Source organism: Canis lupus, chromosome 5, assembly GCF_003254725.2.
Source record: "Canis lupus dingo isolate Sandy chromosome 5, ASM325472v2, whole genome shotgun sequence".
NCBI lineage: Eukaryota > Metazoa > Chordata > Mammalia > Carnivora > Canidae > Canis > Canis lupus.
In genome coordinates, this window is record NC_064247.1 from 82,480,680 (window position 1) to 82,497,331 (window position 16,652).

Consider the following 16,652-nt stretch of genomic DNA (forward strand, 5'->3'; position numbering starts at 1 on the left):
ATTCAATTTGCCAACATACGCCATCCACACTCTTGATAACCGGGACCCGCCTAGGCAATGTGGAGGAGCGGTGCTCCGCCGAGGGACACTGCGTGGGCCGGGCGTGGGTGGGCAGCGTCCGGGAGCCCCGCCCACGGAAGTCCCGCCCACGGAAGTGGGCCCGACCCATTGGGCGGGAAATCCAGGCCCGCGCCGCTGTAGGCCGCCGGCGAGGGAGAACGGGCGGGAACCCGGCGCCGTGCGACTTGAGGGCAGAGGCCCTGCCCCGGCGCCCGACCGTGTCCAGGAGGCCCAGGTCAGCCCGCCGGTGCCCATCTTCACCCACTGCCGTGAGGGGTGGCGGGAGCTGGCGGGAGCTGGCGGGAACGGCCTTCCTGAGGCGGCAGCGGGCCTGGGCGGCGCCGCCCTCGCCCCCACAGCAGCCGGTTAGTCAGGCTTCTGGAGGCCGGCAGTTTCCGAGAACCCCCAGGCCCTCCGGCGTGGGAACCCGTGGGGAGGCCCCTCGGCCGCTGGGCCGGGCCTCGCCCTGTGACCAGCACCCGGCCCCTGGCGGGCGTGGGAGGGCCGCGGTGTGAGACGACGGGGCCTGGGGCGGACCTGTGCCCCCAGGAGAGGGCTCCCAGCCCGGGTGAGCGCCCCTGGGAACACGGGGTGCAGGGGGGCTTCCCTCCTTGGAGAGGTCGGGCGTCGCCACCGTGCCCCCTGCCGAGGGCTGCCGAGGGCTGCCGAGGCCTGGTGCGGAACGGCTGCTCCGTGTCCCCCGCCTGGGAACGTGGGCGCGGTGGGGGCGCGCTCCGGGGGCCTTCGCTTGTTCTCTGCACCTGTTAGTTCTCCATCTGCTTAAACCGTCGCAGCCCTTTCTCCTTCGCTTCCCCTCCCAGAGGGCCTCGGTCCACTCCACGGTGTATGAGGCCCAGCTGAGTATCCGCTCTCAGGCGCTCGGTGATGACGGTTAGTGTGGGATTTTTCAGCCTGCCGGCCTTACACGGAAAGATGCTGCGAAAGCTTTTCATGTTAACAGTTTCTAGGCCAAGGGAAAGCGTACTTTTCCGTTTTCTTGCTTGACTTTGCATCTAACAGCACAGTTTTGAGGAGTGGATTGAATTAAACCTGTAAGTGGGATAGTTTCTTCCCTTACCTGGGAACCCTTCCCCCTCCCCCAGCCCTGTGAGAATACAGCAGATCATTTTGAAATTTCGTTCACTACAGCTTGCATCTTCACCAAATTACGGAAAACACTATCTGCTTTATTGAAGATACTTTTGTGTTGGGAAATAGACTATATTTTATAATTACCAACCCTTTGAACATAATGACTTGTCCTTAGCTGTGGATGTTTCCAAGCACTTAGCTAGTAAATAAGATGACTTGTATTAATGCTCCTAGGCAGTTGGAAAACTGTATTTAATTTTATTGTGCAAAGTAACCATTTATTAGGAAACAGTATAAGACAAAGGGAAGAGAAGGTAGAGTATTAGTATCAGTTTCAAGACATTTAGATTTTAAAGTTATATTCCTTTTTAAACATAAAACTATATTTAAAGGCTTTATAATTAGTTCTGACTAATTAAAACTAAGGAAATAGTCCTTAAATTCCTTCACAAAGCAAAAATCCACATATGGTACCGTAGTCTATTTTAATGGAATACCTAGGTTAAAAAAAAGTGGCAAAGCTGGTATATATTTAAATTTACTTTATAAAAGATTCTAACATTTGTTATTAATTTTTTGGGAATTTTATTTTCATTCTGAGAGTGAGAAAAAAATAGAATGGGTAAGTAGCTATTTCCCATTAACCATGTAGTGTTGGAGTAAAAAAGAGAATTCTGGAGTTCTGTGAGTCCTATTGTATTGCTTTAAGAAGTTAATTGGACTTAGATTTTTCTAAAAAAATAATTTAGCATGTAAGATGCCATATCAGAGTTGCTGGTTGTTTTAAAAATTCTTCTAACAAGTGATAGATAAACAAAGAGTTTAATAGTAGAATACTACGTTGAGAAAAACATGGGTTGTTAGAAAAATAAATTTTTAATATTAAGCTTAGCTTGTGTGGAGAAATTGAGTTCTTAAGGGTATGTGTGTGTTTTAAATTTCTGATTCATGGAGGGATGACCAGTCAGAGATGATGGGATGAAAATACAGGAAAGAAAATAAGGAAGCAGAACCAGAAGAGAAAATGAGGAAGCAGAACCAGAGAGGATCAGTTAGATTCAGTTAACCAACCATTTTTATATTTATTTAATAAAATCTGTCGAATGCCTGTAGTACTTATGCAAATGCCACATGCATGTATGTATATCTTCAAATTTAATTCTTGTAACAACTTTATAAATTAGGAATTTCTGGGGTAGCCCAGGTGGCACAGCGGTTTAGCACCACCTGCAGCCCAGGGCGTGATCCTGGAGACCCTGGATCGAGTCCTACGTCGGGCTCTCTGCATGGAGCCTGCTTCTCCCTCTGCCTGTGTCTCTGCCTCTCTCTCTGTCTCTATGAGTAAATAAATAAAATCTTAAAAAAAAAAAGGGATTTCCTATTTTGTAGACAAGGAAACTGAGCCTCAGAGAAGTTAAGCACAACTTGTATCACATATTTAGGAAGTTGTAGGTTTACTCCCTGCTTTTCTGGCTTCAGGAAAACTATTTTTCCCTACTCCTTTACACTTATAATTCTGTAATTCTCAAACATTGATTTAAATTGAGAAAATACCTTTATCTTATAGATGAAGTAAGGAAAATACAGATGAGAATGGCAAGTGAGGACACAAAGAAGATACAAGGTGAGAAATTAATGGATTATATATCAAATTAATTTTATATCTATTTGTGGGATATACTGCAAATTATCTGACAAGATCCAGGAAATGAAAAAAAATATTCAGCAGTTTACATACATATTTATTGTGCATCTACCCTGCCTGTCTCACTGACTTCAGATTACTGACCTAATAGGTAAAGGTAGGCTGATAATTAGAATACCATATGGCAGCTGGTTTAATAGAGATATGTAAAGAACAGTGGGAACCGGAGAGAACCACCACCAAATAGAGGTACAGGTTTCAGAGTCGTCCTTAGAAAGATGGAAATTATGTCTATGGGCATGGAGGAGATTGACTACAGAGGAAGTATTAAAAAAAAAAAAAAAGAATGGAAAATGGTGTTCCTTAATGCACACCATCATGTAAGGATTTGGCTGAGGAAGAGGGCTTTCAAAAAAATGACAGAAAAAAACATTTCAGAAAGATGAAAGGAGAGTCAGGAATGTGGAATTTTGGAAATCAGACTTAGGAGAATATTTTAGAAGAAAGATTGCTTGAGCTCACTGGTGTCAAATATCCACAGATGACGACTGAATTATCCACCAGATTTTGTATTTAGGAGATCATTTGTTTTATTAAGAGTAAATTGAATACATTTCAGCCAGATTGCAGTATATTGAAGTTTGGGTAGGAAATAAGAATCTGGAGATAGTATAAATACCTTTCTCTTCTTAAAAGCTTGACTGAAGTAGCACCTGGGTGACTCAGTGGGTTGTGTCTGCCCTCGGCTCAGGTCATGATCCTGGGGTCCTGTGATCAAGTCCCACATCAGGCAGCCTGCTTCTTCTGCCTATGTCTCTGCCTGTCTTCTCTCTGTCTCTCATGAATTATAATAAAAAAATCTTTAAAAAAAATCTTGACTGAAGATATATGACAATAGGTAGCGGGAGACTGTAATGTTAAGGGAACCTTGTAAGGGGAGTAGAGACAAGAGAATATATGAAGAGGGAATGGAGATTCTGGAGAGGGGGAGGTTGGGGAACCTGGAGAGGGGATAATTGTAGATGCCCCTATAAGACCATTTATTACACTATGGGAATTACCCACATCTTTCTCTGTTTTTCTCCATCACCAGATTTTGAGTTCCTTGAAATCAGAATCCACATCTGGTAGAGTGGATGCATAGTAGACAGGCAATAAACATTTGTTAAATGAATAGATTTTTAAGAAGTCATGTGCTATTTGAGTTGTATGTGAGAGAAATCAACTCAAACTAATTCAAGCAAGAAAGGAAATATATCAGTTCATACCACTAGGAAACTCAAGAGTGGTGAGGAAGAGTTCTCCAAAGAAACCACAAAAAGAAAGGAAATCATTCTGGAGAGGAAAAAAAAAAAAAACTACCAAAGTATACTAGTTGTAGTTACTATAGAAGGTCCCAGAACATAGGTGAATGGATTAACCATGAACAAACAGGTAGGGCACTAGATACCTGGTCTAATATTGTGGAGGAAGAGATAAGAATGAGTGTGGCAGGACGCCTGGGTGGCTTAGCGGTTGAGTGTCTGCCTTTGGCTCAGGGCGTGATCCCAGGATCCAGGATCGAGTCCCACATCGGGCTCCTTGTGGGGAGCCTGCTTCTCCCTCTGTGTCTCTGCCTCTCTCTGTGTGTCTGTCATGAATAAATAAAATCTTAAAAAAAAAAAAAAGAATGAGCATGGATGTAAATATTTTGTAGGAATTCTGTGTTGTGCAAAGTGGGGAGTTCTCTCAGGCCTAAAATCTGTGTCTTTTTGAGGATTTATCTTGGCATTTGTAATATGCTTTTGCCCAGAGAGCAAGGCAATCCAGAGAATGCCAGATAATTAATGACCCTTTCCCTGAGAGCAGCCCTAAACAAATGAGTGTTTGGAATTGATGAATAAATACTCTTCACCTTTTGGTGGGGATGACTCTGAGATACATGGTTCCACCTTGGCTCCCAGAGTTTCCTTGTGGAGTGAAGCTCCAGTTATCCTTAATAATAACTTGCTTCTGTCCACCTTCCTGTCCTCTTTTTCTCAAAAAAGTACTTAATGTTCAAATCCTTGTCTCCTGGTCTGCTTCTGGGGAAACTCAATTAAAACAAAATGGAAGAGAGAGATGCAGGATGGGGTTGGAGGTTTAAAAAAGGCTGAAGATTTGAAATAGCTGTTGAGGAAAATGGCAGAGGAAGCGGAAGAGGAAGGAAGCGGAAGAGAGCTGACCATGGATGGGATTGCTGAGTAGAGTTAGGGATTATAACTTGGAATGCATACCAAATATTTGTAATGGCATAATTAATTTTTTCCCTTTAGCAATGCCCACATTTGGGCTGAAAAAGCAGAGAAAGGAATGTGTTTTTGAGTCATGGTTAGGATTATAGGACATCTTTACTAGAAGAACAAGTAGTCAAAGGAATCTTAGCAAATAATGGTTGAGGTGATGAATCATGGGATCTAGGATGAATAGGGAAGGAAATGAAACTAGAAGCCTCAGTGGACAGGAGTAAAGGCATTAAAGATCTTAGGGGTCAAGGAATAAATATAAAAGGGACACCTGGGTGGCTTAGCGATTGGGCGTCTGCCTTCTGCTCAGGGCATGTGATCCTGGAGTCCCAGGATCGAGTCCCACATCGGGCTTCCTGCATGGAGCCTGCTTCACCTTCTGCCTGTGTCTCTGCCTCTCTCTCTTTGTGTCTCTCATGAATAAATAAATAAAATCTTTTAAAAAAATTAATAAGGAAGTAAGACAGTTGAAAGAATTACGGATAATATTCCAAAAGTGAAAAAATAGGTTTGAGAATATTACTGGTAGACCTGTTCTGACTAATGACAGAGGCCCAAAGTTTGGCCTTGAAAGTGAGTAGCCAAATTTACATACAGTTTGAGATTTAGAAAAGAGAAACTGTCTCAGGGATACCTGGGTGACTCAGTGGTTGAGGTCTGCCTTCGGATCAGGTTATGATCCCAGGGTCCTGGGATCGAGTCCCACATTGGGCTCCCTGTGGGGAGCCTGCTTCTCCTCAACCTGTGTCTCTGCCTCTCTCTCTGTGTCTCTCATGAATAAATAAAATCTTAAAAAAGAGAAGGGGGACTTTCTCTTTCCCAGTGTCCATATTAGTTACCCAAAAGAACTGAGATTGGGGTTACTTTGGTCATTCAGACAACTGCAAAGCATACAAGTAATTTGATTTTTGTATATAGAATAGCTTTTTTAAAAATATAATTGACATCACACACAATTTGCCCATTTAAAAGACACAATTCAGTTGTTTTTAATATATTCACAGTGTTGTATCATCATTACAATCAATTTTAGGGCATTTTTTTTATCACCCCCAAAGAAACCCTGTACCCCTTATTGGTCACATCCCAACTGTAGGCAACCACAAATCTATTTTTTATCTCTAGACTTGCCTATTCTGGACATATAAATTGAATCATACAATATGTGGGCTTTTGTGGCTGTCTTCTTTCACTTAGTACAATATTTTCAAGGATTATTCAGGTAGTTTCAGTATCTTCATTCCTGTTTGTTGCCAAATAATATTCCATTGAATGGATATATCATATTTTGTTTATCCATTCAAGAGGTGATGGAAATTTGGGTTTTCACTGTTTGGAAGTTATGACTAATGTTGTGAACATTCATGTACAAGTTTTTGTGTGACATGTTTTCATTTCTCTTGAGTATATATCTAGTAGTAGAATTGCTGAGTCTATGATAAATTTATATTTGACCTTTTAAGGAACTGCTACACTTTTTTGCCAAAGTGACTGTACCATTTTACATTCCTACAGCAATGTATAAGTGCTCCAGTTACTTCAGATCCTTGGTCAACACTTGTCATAATCTGCCTTTTTACTATTGTCATCCTAGTGGTATGTGAAGTGGTATCTTTTTTTTTTTTTTTTTTTTTTTAAAGATTTTATTTATTTATTCATGATAGTCACACAGAGAGAGAGAGACAGAGAGGCAGAGACACAGGCAGAGGGAGAAGCAGGCCCCATGCAGGGAGCCCGACGTGGGACTCGATCCCGGGTCTCCAGGATCGTGCCCTGGGCCAAAGGCAGGCGCCAAACCGCTGCGCCACCCAGGGATCCCTGTGAAGTGGTATCTAATTGGGGTTTTGTTTTGTATTTTCTTAATGACTAATGATGATGTTGAGCATCTTTTTGTATACTAATTGACATTTTGTAGATCTTCTTTGGAGAAATGTCTATACTTCTTAATTTGGTTATCTTTTTGTTATTGAGTTTTAAGAGTTCTCTATATGAAAAAAAGTCCTTTTATGTTCTGAACACAAGCCCTTGATCAGATACCTGATTTGTAGATGTATTCTTCCCTTCTGTCAGTTGTCTTTTCACATTCTTGATATCTTTTGAAGCTCCAAAAATTAAAATTTTAAGTCAAATTTCTCCAATTTTCTTTTATAACTTGTACTTTTGTATTGTATATACTTGAGTTTTTATTTTCTTCAGGAAGTATTGAAGAAACTAGGTTGCATAGGCTGGAGAAGATAAAACGGAGTTGCAAATGTCATTAGGTGCTTTGGGAAGGGAGGGATTATAATAGAAAACATCAAAGTAGAAGAGGGGAGTACAGCGAGGAATAGAGGAATACACGAAGAAGTTTCTTGTTTTCTGCCTTTGTGCCTAGAATTGAAAATCACCATGCCCCATCAAAAATCCTCTTGTGTTGGGATGCCTGTAAAATCTTTAAAAAAAAAAAAATCCTCTTGTGGCATATTGTTGATGATGAGTGGTTTATTGCTATCCATACAGCCAAACTAACCTTCTTACAGTCTCTGTTAATGTAGAATATGATCAATAAATGTTTGTTGTTGCTCCAAGACTACTTAGTGATAACCTTTGTACTGTGGTTTTTCTAACAAATTGAATCATGAATAATTTTCTTGAACCAACTTGTCAGTTGAATTTCTTTTAAGAGGAAGACTAAATATTGACAATAGATACAAGTTTCTTTTAGTGTGTTCCTCTGTATTTTTACCTTTTCTCTTCATCCTATATTTTTGAGAACTTTAAGTGTTAATTCAAGCATTATGTCAAAATATACATACAATTTAATTTAAATCGTTAAAACCAAGAGAAGAAATTGTTTAAAGGCTATAGTGAAATTTTTTTTAAAAGATTTTATATATTTATTTATTCATGACAGACACAGAGAGAGGCAGAGACACAGGCAGAGGAAGAAGCAGGCTCCCTGCAAGGAGCCAGATGTGGGACCCGATCCTGGATACCAGGATCACTCCCTGAGCCAAAAGGCAGACGCTCAACCACTGAGCCACCCAGGCGTCCCGATAGTGAAGAATTTTATAGGAAAATGGAAGTACTGAAATCTTACTATACTCAGTTGTGCTAGTAGCTCTTTTGTAGATTCCGTCAGATGATCTATATAGAAGGTCATGTTGTACAGGAAGGCAGATAGTTTTACTACTTCCTTCCTAATTTGAATGCCTTTTATTTCTTTTTCTCACTTCATGGCACTGGCTAACTCTCTAGTACGATATTAAATAGAATGTTAAACAGAATGACATTGGCTAGACTCCCAGTACAATGTTAAACATTTCTGTCTTGTTCCTGATCTCAGGGAAAAATAATTCAGTCTTTTTCTCTTAAGTATTATGTTTACTATAGGGCTTTTCTTCTTTTTTATAGATATACATTTTTAGATTGAGGAGATTTTCTTTTCTTCCAAGTTTGCTGAATTTCTTTTTATCAGAAATGAATGTTGAATTTTATCAAATGCTTTTTCTGCATCAATTGAGTTGACTATATGATTTTACATGTTTGTCATATTACACGAATTGATTTTTCGTATCTTTAGTCAACCCTGAATCTTAGGATAAACCCACTTGGTCATGATGTATTATTATTTTAATATGTTTTTAGATTCAGTTTGCTAAAATTGTTTAGACTCTTTACATGAATATTCATGAGGGATATTGGTCTTAAGTTGTCTTTTGTCTCTTTCTAATGGCTTTGGTTTTCGTATTAGGGTAATGCTGACCTCATAGAATAAGTTGGGAAGTATTCCTTTTCCGTAAACTTTTGGAAAAGTTTGTGTATAATTGGTAGTAGTTTTCCTTAATTTTTTTTTTAAGATGTTATTTATTTATTCATGAGAGACACAGACTGAGAGAGAGAAGCAGAGACACAGGCAGAGGGAGAAGCAGGCTTCCTGCAGGGAGCCCGATGTGGGGCTTGATGCGGGGCTCTATCCCGGGACCCCAGGATCACGCCCTGGGCCGAAGGTAGGTGCTAAACCGCTGAGCCACCCAGGGATCCCCTCTTCCTTAAATGTTTGAAAGAGTTTACAGATGCAGCCATCTGAACCTGGAGTTTTCTTTACAAAAGATTTTGTTTTGTTTTGTTTTTTTAAGGATTTTACTTGAGAGAGAGCGAGCTAGCACAAGTGAGGGGAGGGGCAGAGGGAGAGGGAGAAACAGACTCCCTCCTGAGCAGGGAGCCGGACGTGGGGCTCCATCCCAGGACCCTGAGATCATGATCTGAACCGGAGGCAGATGCTTAACTGAACCACCCAGGCACCCCTACAAAAGGTTTTTAAAATATGATTTTAGGTTTTTTCATAAGTATAGTACTATTCAGATGATTTGTTTCTTCTTAGGTGAGTTTCCATAATTTATGTCTTTCTTAATGATTTTATTTAAGTAATTTCAACACCAAACGTGGAGCTTGAACTTAAAACCCCAAGATCAAGAGTTGCATGCTTTACAGACTGAGACATCCAGGCGTCCCTAATTTGTGTCTTTTAAGCAGTTTGTCCATTTCACCTAAGTCATTGAATCTGTAGATAAGTTGTATATAACTATCTTTTGAATATAAATAGAATCTATGATGATGCCATTTCTCTCATTCTGTTATTGGTAATTGGTGTCTGTGCTCCTATTTCCTCATCAGTTTGTCTAGAGATTTATCAGTTTTATTGATCTTCTCAAAGAAACAGTTCTCTTGTTTTTCTGCTTTTAATCTCACTGATTTTTGGCTTTGATCTTTATTTCCATTCTTCTACTTTTAGTTTAACTTACTGTTATTTAGTTTATTTTTTTATTTTATTTTTTAAATTTTTATTTATTTATTTATTCATGAGAGAGAGAGAGAGGCAGAGACACAGGAGGAGGGAGGAGCAGGCTCCATGCCGGGAGCCCGACGCAGGACTCGATCCTGGGACCCCAGGACCGTGCCCTGGGCCAAAGGCAGGCGCTAAACCACTGAGCCACCCAGGGATCCCCTAACTTACTGTTTTTATAGTTTCTTAAGATGGAAGCTGAGGTCATTGAGACTTTTCTTAAAAAAAAAAAAAAAAAAGGATTGTATTTATTTGACAGAGATAGAGCACGAGCACAGGTAGTGGCAGACGGAAGGGGAGAAGCAGGCTCCCCACTGAGTAGGGAGCCCAACATGGGGCTCAATCCCAGGACCCTGGGATCATGGCCTGAGCCAAAGGCAGACATTTAACTGACTGAGCCACCCAGGTGTCACAAGACCTTTCTTCTTTTATAATATAAGCATTTAGCATTGCAAATTTCCTCTCAAATACTGTTTTGGTAGCATCCCACAAGTTCCAATATATTACATTTTCATTTTTTTTCAGTTAATTTCTAAATGACAGATGTTTAAACCAATGTAGTTTTATTTAAATAATATTTGAGTTTTGTATTCTTATATTTCATGCAAAGGAAAAACCAAATAATTGTAAGTATTTCAAGTTATTTAAGGAACATCTTTCTTTTATGTATCTTTACTGTTTGATTATAAAAGGAATATATACTTATTTTAAAAACAAACATAAAGATATATATCTAAAAAGTGAACTTTAAATGGTTAATTTTTTAAATATTTCTTTTTTTTTAATTTTTATTTATTTATGATAGAGAGAGAGAGAGAGGCAGAGACATAGGCAGAGGGAGAAGCAGGCTCCATGCACTGGGAGCCCGATGTGGGATTCGATCCCGGGTCTCCAGGATCGCGCCCTGGGCCAAAGGCAGGCGCCAAACCGCTCCGCCACCCAGGGATCCCTAAATGGTTAATTTTTTAAAGGAAACATCTGGTTTTTTAAAAAATGAAATTTTTGTTCTTTAGAAATGAAGACTGACCTGAACTTACTATTGGAGTGCCTGAAGTATCAAATGGACAACCCTTTCTCACAAAAGGAAGCTTTGGTCACTATTCATTCAATTTGTCAACAAAACAGTAAGACATGATAGTGTATTTTTATCTGTGATTCTAGTTCTTTAGTATTTTGATATGTGAAATATTCATGGTTCTTTCTCTTCAACTCAGTTACTCTACATGCTATGTTGCTATGTTCATGTGATTTATTTTCTCCTTAAAAGAATTATAATATGATTTATGTTTTGTCTTGCACCCTATAGGTAATGCAGGTGTTTATTTTCGGGAAATTGGTGGTTTGATGTTTATAAAAAACCTTGCAAAGTCAAGTGAACATAGCATGGTAAAAGAAGCAGCCTTATATACATTAGGAGCTGTTGCAGAACAAAGTGGTAAAACATGAAAACTTTTTTTCATTATCCTTCAAGCATTGTGTTATATTTCAACAAACTACTAAAAAGTAATTTTAGAATTAAATTCCTTTTTTACGTGTCTGGATAGTTTTATCCAGGTATTTTATTTTATTTCATTTATTTACTTATTTATTTATCTATCTATCTAAATTCATGCATGCTAAATATTTTATTTCATGTATTAACTAATGAAGGAACCAGTAAAATATGACAACTGTTTCAAAAGCAATGACAAAAAACAACATAGGCATTTGGGAATACTGAAATAGATTTGTAAGTAGGCACAAACTGGTCAATATCCATAGGGCAACAGTCAGTTGCATTTGACTGACCAAAATGTTTTCCCTTTCTGCAGTCAATAACCTGGGGCACCTGGGTGGTGCAGTTGATTAAGCATCTGACTTTTGATTTTAGCTCAAGTTATGATCCCAGGGTTGTGAGATCAAGCCCTGCGTGGTGCTCCACGTGAGATTCTTTCTCCCTCTCCTTCTGCCCTCCTGCTCATGTGTACGCTTGTGCTCTCTCTCTCAAAATAAATAAATCTCTTTTAAAAAATGAATGACTTGGATTACTATCAGTTTTCTACAAATTACAGAGATGTAAAATAGCCCAAAGACAGTGAAAGACTTAGATAATCTACAAGGGTGTGCTAGATTGGACATTCAGTACTCATTTTTGTTCATTTCAAAATCCTTCACAATTTTTCTTGCCATTAGTTGGAGACTTTTTTTTTTCACTCTCTCACTGTGCTTAGCTTTTTTTTTTTTTGTCATGCAGAAGTCTTTTATTTTTTTACAAAAATAGAATTAGTCATTCTTTCCCCTTTTTGCTTCTGGATTTTGAGTCATAGGAAAGTTTTCCATACTCTAAGGTCCTAGGGGAATCCAGCCACGTGTACTTTTGGTACTAGTATAGTTTTATTTTTACTTTCATATTTTCCTTTTTAATTATCCTGGGTTATGGCATGATGAATGCTCCATTTTAATCTTTTATCTTTTTTATGTGGCAGTCCAGCTATTCTAACACATTAAAAAGATCTTTTTCACATTGATTTAGATGTTATTAATGTTTCATGAATTTGCCTATGTAGTGGGTCTACCTCTGGTTTTTCTATTAAGTTCATTCTCCATATATCTCCATATTTGAAACAAAAGACAAAGATAACTACAACATCTTGTATGTGGATAAATATACTCTAGGTATGGAAATTTATGTAACGTATTCTTATAGTATACCCAAAATGAAGTTGAATCAAAAGTATTGGTTTGTCAAACAACTTTCTATTCTTAAATTTTTCTAATGCAACACTTGAACTCATGACTCTGAGATCAAGACCTGAGCTGAGATCAAGAGTTGGATGCTTAGCCGATTGAGCCACCCAAGTGCCCCTAAAATTTTCATCTGTAAATATTTTTTCATCAGTTGGTAGGAACCAAGCTGTGTGCTAGTCATTGGGATAAATGAGACACTGTTCTTGCCTTTGAGAGAAAGTCTAATAGGTGGTTCTAAATAATTGATAAAATACTAATTATATCTCTGTGTTCAAATCATTTTTTAAAATATTTTATTTATTTTTTTAAGGTTTGTTTTGTTTTGTTTTTAGTAATCTCTGCACCCTGTGTAGGGCTCAAACTCACGACCTCAAATCAAGAGTTGCATGCTCTTCTGACTGAGCCAGTCAGGTGCTCTCAAATGATTTTTTAAAAACTCTGTTTATTGTATTATTATATCACACACACACACACACACACAAAACTCTACTGTAAGGTATCATTTTGGCTTTTTGGAAAGATATTTTAATTTCTAGAAAGTTCTTTTTTTTTTCTTTAAAGATTTTATCTATCTATTCATGAGTGACAGAGAGAGAGAGAGAGAGAGGCAGAGACACAAGCAGAGAGAGAGAAGCAGGCTCCATGCAGGGAATCTTACATGGGACTCGATCCCGGGTCTTCAGGATCAGGCCCTCAGCTGAAGGCGGTGCTAAACCGCTGAGCCAACCAGGCTGCCCAATTTCTAGAAAGTTCTTAAAAATAGCACAAGCATCATTTGTCTATTTTCTTTTTTTTTTTAAGATTTTATTTATTTATTCATGATAGACATAGAGAGAGAGGCAGAGACATAAGCAGAGGGAGAAGCAGGCTCCATGCTGGGAGCCCGACTCAGGACCCGATCCCAGGACTCCAGGATCACACCCTGGGCCAAAGGCAGGCGCCAAACCGCCGAGCCACCCAGAGATCCCATTTGTCTATTTTCTAAAGCAGGTTACTGAATTTTCTAAAATTTTTCTTTTGCTGTGTTTTACTTACTCCTCTTAAATTTTTTTTCCTATTTGATTTTTTTGTTAAGTTTTTATTAGAAATTCTAGGAGATTGTGTACATATTTTAGAGCCTCAGTTAAGTATTTCTGATTAAGGTACTGCTTTTTTGGTCTGTTAATTGAGTAAGCACATATCAATTTGTCAGAAATTTTGTTGCATGACTAATAAATGTCAATGAAATGAGATCTGATTAGGACATCTGGGTACCTTGGTTGGCTAAGCATCTGCCTTTGACTCCGGTAACGAACTCAGGGCCCTGGGATCAAGCCCTGCCTTGAGCTCGCTGCTCAGCAGGAAGTCTGCTTCTCTCTCTCCTTCTGCCTGCCTTTCCCCCTGCTTGTATTCTCTCTGTCTCTGTCAGATAAATAAATAATATCTTTAAAAAAAATTGAGATCTTGGGGGATCCCTGGGTGGCGCAGCGGTTTAGCGCCTGCCTTTGGCCCAGGGCGCGATCCTGGAGACCCGGGATCGAATCCCACATCGGGCTCCCGGTGCATGGAGCCTGCTTCTCCCTCTGCCTGTGTCTCTGCCTCTCTCTCTCTCTCTCTCTCTCTCTGTGACTATCATAAATAAATAAAAATTTTTAAAAAATTGAGATCTTGTTGAGAACTGTTTGGCAACTTTATTTTTTAAATTTTTATATTTATATAAAATTATATTTATATATAATATATAAATATATATTTAAAATTTATACTTACATAAAATAAAGATTTTATTTATTTATTCATGAGAGATGCACAGAGAGAGAGGCATTGATATAGGCAGAGGGAGAAGCAGGCTCCATGCAGGGAGCCCTATGCAGGACTTGATCCTGGGACCCCAGGATCACGCCCCGAGACCAGGCAGATAGATGCCCAACCACTGAGCTACCCAGGTATCTCTCTTTGGCAACTTTATATTTTGTTCAGCATTTTTTAAAACTTGTGCTAATGCATAGAAATTGAAATTTTTATTTTTCAGTTTACTGTCAGCAGACTTTGTGCACTTCAGAATTGTTTGAAGACTTAACTTCGTTCTTAACTAATAATGATTCAAACACAAATTTGAAAAGAATGACTGTATATGTTATTTTGGTTCTAGTTTCAAATAATAGTAAGTACATTCTTTTATGTTGTAGAAACATTTTAAAAATAATACATTGAAATAGCCATTCTCCCTTTTATTCTAGTCTTTATAAATCAGTGTCTTTTTTTTTTTTTTTTTTTAAGTAGGCTCCACACCCAGCCTGGAGCCCAACTTAGGGTTTGAACTCAAAACCCTGAGATCAAGAGTCGGACACTTAACCGACTGAGCCACCCAGAAGCCCCTATATCTTACTAACTTCTGAGAACTACTAGCTTTAAAGAAAAGAGAATAGCGTATATTTGTTTAATATTTATTATAAGAAATAGGTAAAGTGATTTGGCTATTTAAATATTAAATAGCATTGTAAAGGAACAGCTTTGAAAGCAAAGAGGGATTTGATGATTAGTTTGGTTGTTTTCCACAGAATTAGCCATTTAGTTGCTGTGTTTACTGTATCAGCCAACAATGGCCTTAAATTCCATGTAGCTCTTGGCTAAAATTTCTTTCATTTTTGTAGGAAATTTGAATGCTGTCATTCTCTGAGCATTGACAATGTATAGTCGTGATTACAAATATTTCTCTATTGTAAATCTGTGTTTGTAATACTTTAAAGTGATTATAAGTTGCTTATTAAAAGTACTACTTAAATGTTTTTCACTTCTGCAAAATTATTTATAACAAAAGCCATATTGGTGCATTACATGTCTTTTTTTAAGGGAGTGGACAAACACTTGTAAGAGAAACTGGTTGTATTACAGTTCTTACACAGTTGTTCAGGTAAGAAAACAAATTTTTTGTCATTATTTATTGCTTAAGATTTAAACACATTTGTATTAATTTGCTGCCTTTTTTTTAACCAAATAGGACAGTTCTTTCAAAATATGAGTTGGATTTGTCGGATAAAAATACATTCCAGAGCTATCAGTTATGGTCTTCAGTGTGTAGTACTTTGTGTGTCTGTGTTAACAATCCTCAAAATGGTAATTATCTCAAATATTTAAATATAAAAAATAAAAATAAATTGATATTTTCCAAATATGTTAAAACACAATTGACTTTGTCTTCTTTCAGATGAAAATCAAATGCTTTGCTGTTCACTTTTTCCGCATGCTAATGACTGGCTAATAAATTGCATCAAACCTGAGGTAATTCGCCCTATTTGTTCATTTATTGGACTGACTCTTGCAAATAACAGTAAGTATTCATTATTCTTTGGTTTTGCTTGAAGAAACATAGTTCAAAGCATAACAAAAACTTATTGAATTAATTATTAAATTAATTGAATTAAAGGAATAATTTAGTATACTAAGTTGGGTCATTTTGGTTGCATTTAGACTATTACAGATAGGAAAATCTTGAAAGTAGATATGGTTAGGAAGACAAGTGGGAAGATGGAGGTAGCAGCATAGTTTTGAATCTCTCCAGATACCTTTACAAAACAGAACAACTAGATAGGAAATCTAAAGCCCACAGAGTTTTAATTTAATTTAATTTTAATTCTCTGATCACATAGAATTAAATTAGAAATGAATAAAAATGAAACATCTAGAAAAGTCCCAAAATCTGAAAATTAACTCAGTGCTAAAAAAAAAGACCTAAAGGGCAGCTTGGGTGGCTCAGCGGTTCGGCATCTGCCTTCAGCCCAGGGCATGATCCTGGAGACCCAGGATCAGGTCCCATGTCGGGCTCCCTGCATGGAGCCTGCTTCTTCCTCTGCCTGTGTCTCTGCCTCTCCTTCTCTCTCTCGGTGTCTCTCATGAATAAATAAATAAAATCTTTAAGGAAAAAAAAAAGACCTAAAAAAAAAAAACCCCAAAAATCAATGAGTAAAGGAATAAATCATAAAGAAATTAGAAGTGTTTTTAACTGAATGATAATGAAAGCACATTTAAAAATTCGTTTGCTGGGCAACCCTGGTGGCTC

General features: G+C 38.3%; 1 protein-coding gene across 20 annotated transcripts in view; it reads left to right on the forward strand.

The window, feature by feature from the left end:
• Positions 1–138: 138 nt before the first annotated feature.
• The window catches only part of TERB1 (telomere repeat binding bouquet formation protein 1), a 50,844-nt gene continuing 34,330 nt past the window's right edge, over positions 139–16,652 (forward strand). For 9 of the 20 annotated variants that reach the window (XR_007410537.1, XR_007410538.1, XM_049109711.1 and 6 more), the window contains exons 1-8: positions 792–1,112; positions 2,720–2,776; positions 10,900–11,010; positions 11,193–11,321; positions 14,625–14,756; positions 15,446–15,506; positions 15,594–15,709; positions 15,801–15,923. Coding sequence is in view for 18 of the 20 variants with exons in the window: in XM_049109711.1 (XP_048965668.1) it covers positions 2,740–2,776; positions 10,900–11,010; positions 11,193–11,321; positions 14,625–14,756; positions 15,446–15,506; positions 15,594–15,709; positions 15,801–15,923 (709 nt within the window). In the remaining 2 variants the exon portion in view is untranslated. Of the gene's footprint in view, positions 296–477; positions 629–783; positions 1,113–2,719; positions 2,777–10,899; positions 11,011–11,192; positions 11,322–14,624; positions 14,757–15,445; positions 15,507–15,593; positions 15,710–15,800; positions 15,924–16,652 lie in introns of those variants that run through there. The other 11 variants (XM_025426375.3, XM_049109707.1, XM_049109699.1 and 8 more) reach the window with 10 other exon arrangements.